The sequence below is a fragment of the Oncorhynchus gorbuscha genome, linkage group LG01 (assembly GCF_021184085.1).
Source record: "Oncorhynchus gorbuscha isolate QuinsamMale2020 ecotype Even-year linkage group LG01, OgorEven_v1.0, whole genome shotgun sequence".
NCBI lineage: Eukaryota > Metazoa > Chordata > Actinopteri > Salmoniformes > Salmonidae > Oncorhynchus > Oncorhynchus gorbuscha.
Window position 1 is genome coordinate 2,631,082 of NC_060173.1, and position 7,172 is coordinate 2,638,253.

General features: G+C 41.0%; 1 protein-coding gene across 1 annotated transcript in view; it reads left to right on the plus strand.

The window, feature by feature from the left end:
- The first annotated feature begins 4,797 nt into the window (after positions 1 to 4,797).
- The window catches only part of LOC124038079 (guanine nucleotide exchange factor for Rab-3A-like), a 19,168-nt gene continuing 16,793 nt past the window's right edge, over positions 4,798 to 7,172 (plus strand). Inside the window, exon 1 of the mRNA XM_046353558.1 lies at positions 4,798 to 4,934. Within this exon, the coding sequence (XP_046209514.1) occupies positions 4,798 to 4,934 (137 nt within the window). The remainder of the gene's footprint in view (positions 4,935 to 7,172) is intronic.

The following is a 7,172-nucleotide window of genomic DNA, read 5'->3' on the forward strand; positions in this document are numbered from 1 at the left end:
GGTGTAGTATATCCTATAGGACACCATATCAGAGATCCTAGAAGGTAACCAGACTTCACTGCCTGTTTAGGTAGTATATCCTATAGGACAATTCATATCAGAGATCCTGTATTGCAACCAGATCACTATATCATTAGGGGTGTAGTATATCCTATAGGACACCATATCAGAGATCCTAGAGCTGCAACCAGACTTCATCATTTCATTAGGGGTGTAGTATATCCTATAGGACACCATATCAGAGATCCTAGAAGGTAACCAGACTTCACTATATCATTAGGGGTGTAGTATATCCTATAGGACACATATCAGAGATCCTAGAAGGTAACCAGACTTCACTATATCATTAGGGTGTAGTATATCCTATAGGACACCATATCAGAAGATCCTAGAAGGTAACCAGACTTCACTATATCATTAGGGGTGGTATATCCTGTAGGACACCATTATCAGAGATCCTAGAAGGTAACAAGACTTCACTATATCATTAGGGGTGTAGTATATCCTATAGGACACCATATCAGAGATCCTAGAAGGTAACAAGACTTCACTATATCATTAGGGGTGTAGTATATCCTATAGGACACCATATCAGAGATCCTAGAAGGTAACCAGACTTCACTATATCATTAGGGGTGTAGTATATCCTATAGGACACCATATCAGAGATCCTAGAAGGTAACCAGACTTCACTATATCATTAGGGGTGTAGTATATCCTATAGGACACCATATCAGAGATCCTAGAAGGTAACCAGACTTCACTATATCATTGGGGTGTAGTATATCTAGGACACCATATCAGAGATCCTAGAAGGTAACCAGACTTCACTATATCATTAGGGGTGTAGTATATCCTAAGGACACCATATCAGAGATCCTAGAAGGTAACCAGACTTCACTATATCATTAGGGGTGTAGTATATCCTATAGGACACCATATCAGAGATCCTAGAAGGTAACCAGACTTCACTATATCATTAGGGTGTAGTATATCCTATAGGACACCATATCAGAGATCTAGAAGGTAACCAGACTTCACTATTTCATTAGCAGTGTAGTATATCCTATAGGACACCATATCAGAGATCCTAGAAGGTAACCAGACTTCACTATATCATTAGGGGTGTAGTATATCCTATAGGACACCATATCAGAGATCCTAGCATTTAACCAGACTTCACTATATCATTGGTTGGTTAGTATATCCTATAGGACACCATACCAGAGATCCTAGAAGGTAATAGACTTCACTATATCATTAGGGGTGTAGTATATCCTATAGGACACCATATCATAGATCCTAGAACAACCAGAGCTACAGGCAGTATCATTTGGGCATGTAGTATATCCTATATTGACAAATCAGAGGGGCTAGAAGTTAACCAGCACCTTCACTATATCATTTCTGTATATCTATAGGACTGCCCATTTCAGAGATCCTAGAAGGCCAATTGGCAGCCAAGATTTGCATTGGGGTGTAGTGTGTCATGAGTAGGAGAATGTTCTGAGATCCTAATGACAACAGACACTAGATATTGGGGGAGGTTTCCTATGGGACACTCATATCAGGACAATTGAAGGTCAACAAAGTTGCAGCTACAGTATCATTAACAGTGTAGTATGGTACAGCTATAGGACACTTAATCATCAGAGGTCCTTTAATGGTAAGTTTACAAACATTGGTTGTGAAGTATAGTTCCTATAGGTATCACTTTTTTTGGTCTGAGAGTCAAACCTCCATGGCACTCTGTGTTGTCTGTTCACACTGAATGCTTTATCTGTCAAATAAGCACCAATCGTTGCAAATGAGAACTTGTTCTAATAGCCAATGAGCTGGTTAAATAAAAGTGAAATAAAAAAAATCAAAATGTAACTATTAACCATTGTACCACAGCATGGGGGAAATAAGTATAGCAAAAAGATGGATGGAATATTCAGAGTTTGAAATGTTGTTTTGTTGATCTTATAATATGGCTCCATAATACTGGAAAAGCTAAAGAAAGTCCAATATAATTTATATATTATTTACAGAAAAATGAAATATAGATGCGAATGGGTCCTCTTCCAGGACTGGGACCAAATGTATTTTTGTCACTGGGCAAACAACTCAAAAGTCTTGATTAGTAATTACTTCAAGTTATCCTATTGTGTAAACAGATTTGCACGTACACTGATTATGCCATCTTTGGACACAAAAAACAACCAAATTAACGCAAATAATATGATCTTCACTTGCATTTTCAAAGATAATAAGAAAAAAAGACTAATTGGTTTTATGGTTTATATTTTCTTTTAAGTACCTCAAATGGATCGTAAAGAAATCACTCTACAAACTATCACCCTCAAGCACTTAAGGAGATCATGAAGATCATGGATGCATTAGAATATGGACAAATCCCTCCTTCAGGGCCTGAGCTCAGGAGATATACATTGGGGTATGTCATTTCCTGAAAAGTGAGATATACATGGATGAGGTTTAATATCCTGACCTAGTGAGATATACATGGAGGACTTTAATTTCCTGACCTAGTGAGATATACATGGAGGAGGTTTAATTCTGACCTAGTGAGATATACAGGGAGAATGTTCTAATAGTCTTAATGACCTAGTGACCGATATATGGAGGATGGTTTTATCCTGACCTAGTGAATATTAGGACAATTGAAGGTTAACAAAGTTGACCTAGTAGATATACATGTATTTTAATTACCATGACCTAGTGAGATATACATGGAGGTGTAATCATCGTGGTGAGATATACATGGAGGTTTACAATCACATTGGTTGTGGGAAGTATAGTTGAAATGTGGGTCTCTCTTTTTCCTTTTTTTCCTACTTTTCTCCTGACTTGCTAATGAGATTACTCCATGGAGGACTCTGTGTTGGTTTCACACTGACCTATGCTTTATCTTGGCCGGAGTCGCAGTTTAATACCCTGACCTAGTTAGATATACATGGAGGAGTTTATACCCAAGTGGGGAAATAAGTCTGTCAGCTGACCTTATCTCAGTTCACTGGTCACAATGGCAACACCCATGGCTCCAGCAGGTGTTTAATCATCCCTGACACCTCATTTGGCCGTGAGACTTTTATACTGTTTTTGTTTATTTACTGTTCTGCTCTTTTTGCACACCAATATCTCTACCTGTACATGACCATCTGATCATTTATCACTCCAGTGTTTAATTATTCGCCTACCTCACTCATGCCTTTTGACCTGTTGATAGACTCCCCTTTTTCCTACATGGACTTGTTAATTCCATGTGTGACCTAGTTCAACTGCTATGCTTTATCTTGGAGCAGTTTAATAGTCTCAACTAGCCTACCTGGTTAAATAAAAAGGTGAAAAATAAATAATATATATTGGAGGTTTAACAAATGTACAGAAAGACCTGTGTGAAGGCTTACATCAAGAGCCGTCTTGAGGCAATCAAATCTTTTCTTGTCTGGTGTAACAGTAACACCAGGGCTTTTACCAGCGGGGGCGCGAACCAGACGCTCTTTAATGTACTCAACCCTTGATCCATCGTTAGTATGTTTCGAAAAGCGCGGCCCTTATACAAAAGTAGACTTTCAGGTACTCAGACAGAAGGTCTGATTTCAAAACGCCACTAAAACAGGACACCACCGCTAAGCTATAAATTTCCAGTCGGCTAAAACACTGGCCTCAAAAGTTTTAAATGCTATTAAAGCCTGGTAAATGCATAGCACATTCGGACCCAGCATCTAAATTATTCAATATAACTCTTACAGAATAAAAAATGTTTTACGGGGATATTTTTAATCCTGATCAGACAGGTTTTGGATGACAATTTGTTCTTTATGAAAAATAATTCAAACATGGACTTTTCTTCATAGAAGATTTTGTATGGGTTTTAAATGTACTTTTAGAGGCCATAAAAATGCCTGGATACTTCATCATTGGTGAATCTCTAAAACCAGTTTAGGTTAAGAGATTAGTAATAAAAGGGAAAATAGTAAACAATGGTTACTTCTCAGAATGTATTGAAGCTTTTACAGTGGGGCAAAACAAGGCTGCCACCAATTGTGCATTCTCCCACATTATGGCCATTGAAAGGCCTGTAATTTTCATCAACAGGTACACTTCAAGGATGACAGACAATCCTGGGGGAAAAAACTAAAGTGTCAATGTAGGATTTTAATGAATTTAGTTTTTCTTAAGTTTCATAATCTGGAAAATAAGTATTTGGTCACCTACAAACAAGCCTTTCTGGATTCGATGTATGTTGATGACTCTAGTTTTTTCATCAAGTTACAATCTGGATCATAAAAGACACAGTCTTTAGATCTACCTTGTTTACCAATAACATCTCTGGATGTAAAACATAATTATGACAAGTGCATCATATTCACATCTCAAAAAATATAAAATGAAGTGTTTAACCACAATTAATTTCAATAGATAGTTACCAATAAAATGGGGCGGATGGAAGGTAGAATATTTGCTATTTCTCAAAAAATGCATTGATTAACTCTTTGGTTCTATCATAGTTTACTTACGAATGGCACTGCCTACTCCTGATTACTCATTTTTTAAAATCATTGTATGAGCAAAAAATACTTCATTTTATTTGGAATGCTAAGCCAGACAAAATTAAACCTATTTATATAATGAAGATCAGTTTGGGGGGTTAAATTGATTGGATATTAAAAGCTTTAACCTTTCCTAAAAGCTTCACTCATACATTAGTTATACTGAAACCCAAAATGGTTCTCAGTTTTGTTAAGAAAGACTCATCCTTTGTTCCAAAATGGCCTTTTTGCTTTTATACAGATGACAACTTCTCGCAGCGCTAGCTGTGCCACCAGAGATTCTGGGTTCTCGCTTAAAGGCTCTGTCGCAGCCGGCTGCGCCCGGGAGGGTCCGTGGGGCGTGCACAATTGGCTAGCATCGTCCAGGAGGTTTGGCCGGTAGGGATATCCTTGTCTCATCGCGCACCAGTGACTCCTGTGGCGGGCCGGGCGCAGTGCCCCGCTAACCAAGGTGACCAGGTGCACGGTGTTTCCTCCGACACATTGGTGCGGCTGGCTTCGGGTTGGAGGCGCTGGGTTGTGTTTCGGAGGACGCATGGCTTTCGACCGCCGTCCCTCCTGAGCCCGTACGGGAGTTGTAGCGATGAGACAAGATAGTAACTACTAACAAGTGGATACTAGGAAAAGGGGGTCAAAAAGGTATCCCCTTTCTTAAAAAGCTCGTTACAATTTCAGTTTTATCCTCCAGAAAATATAGAACAAATATCACAACAAATGTTGTGGTTAAACTCAAAATATACAAATTCATTAAAAAAACATTCTTTATGGATAAAAAAAAAAGGTATTATTTTTGTCCTCCGAGAAGAGGGGAGGGGTTAATAACACATTAGTTTAAAATTATATATATATATATATATATACAAAAAATATAATAAATACAAAAAAAGAAAACAAAGTTACTTGGCATTTTATATGCGTATATCTTATTAAGCTTGTTATGACAAAGAGTAGGTCTATTCCTGCAAGAATTGCCTTTGAAACAAAATTGCTTTTTTAGTTTAGAAATTGGCTTAATTGGGGTCTGGGAAACGGGTCCAATAGGTGTGTGTCTGTCTGTATCTGTGTGTGTCTGTATCGGTGTGTGTGTGTGTGTCTGTATCTGTATCTGTGTGTGTCTTTATCTGTGTGTCTGTATCTGTGTGTGTCTGTATAGGTGTGTGTGTGTGTGTGTCTGTATCTGTATCTGTGTGTGTCTTTATCTGTGTGTCTGTATCTGTGTGTATCTGTGTGTCTGTATCTGTGTGTGTCTGTATCTGTGTGTGTCTGTATCGGTGTGTGTCTGTATCGGTGTGTGTCTGTATCGGTGTGTGTCTGTATCGGTGTGTGTCTGTATCGGTGTGTCTCTGTGTGTCTGTATCTGTGTGTCTCTGTGTGTGTCTGTATCTGTGTGTCTCTGTGTGTGTCTGTATCTGTGTGTCTCTGTGTGTGTCTGTATCTGTGTGTCTCTGTGTGTGTCTGTATCTGTGTGTGTCTGTATCTGTGTGTGTCTGTATCTGTGTGTGTCTGTATCGGTGTGTGTCTGTATCTGTGTGTGTCTGTATCTGTGTGTCTGTATCTGTGTGTGTCTGTATCGGTGTGTGTCTGTATCGGTGTGTGTCTGTATCGGTGTGTCTGTGTGGTGTGTGTCTGTATCGGTGTGTCTGTATTTGTGTGTATCTGTGTGTCTGTATCTGTGTGTGTATCTGTATCTGTGTCTCTGTGTCTGTATCTGTGTGCCCTCTGTGTGTCTCATGTGAGGTCCGTCTCTGTGTGTCTGTCTCTGTGTGTCTCTCTGTGTCTCTGTGTGTCTCTGTGTGTCTCTGTGTGTCTCTGTGTGTAAGGTACCTGATGTCTAGGCAGAGCCCATGAAGGTTTGCGTGCTCAGCGCTGGCTGCAGTGTACGGAGGCTGGGGCTCTGATTCGTTCCAGTACTATCTCTCGACCAATGGGATAGTGTCGTACATCTCATCCACAGACAGCAGGGACACCTGAGACAGATTGTGTTCATTTGGCATCAAACGGAAGAAAACATTGATTTTTATAATGTAGGCAGCCAAACCTGTAGATTACGATCAACCAGATAGTTGGTTTCAAAGTCATCGTCGTCTTCCCCAAATGGGTTTATCAGTTGTTCTGCCACCTGTCCACAAAAATGGCACATCACAATGAAGTGTAAAATGTGCATTTCATACATCATGAAGTAATTCTGTCATATTGTGAAAAGAACTGTGTGTATGTGTGATTGTGTATCAATCAGTGAACCCTCCCTCCCTCCCTCCTTCCCCTCCCCTCCCTCCCTCCCTCCCTCCCTGCCTCCCTCCCTCCTCCCTCCCTCCCTCCCTGCCTCCCTCCCTCCCTCTCTCTCCCTCCCTCCCTCGCCTCCCTCCTCCCTCCCCTCCCTACCTCCCTCCCCTCTCTCCCTCCCCCTCCCTCTCTCCTCCCTCCCCTCCCTCCCCCCTCTCTCCCTCCCTCCCTCCGTCCCTCCCCCTCCTCCCTCCCCTCCCTCCCTCCCCTCCCTCCCTCCCTCCCTCCCTCCCCTCCCTCCCCCTCCCCTCCCTCCTCCCTCCCCTCCCTCCCTCCCTCCCTCCCCCTCCCTCCCTCCTCCTCCCTCCCTCCCTCCTCCCTCCCTCCCTCCCT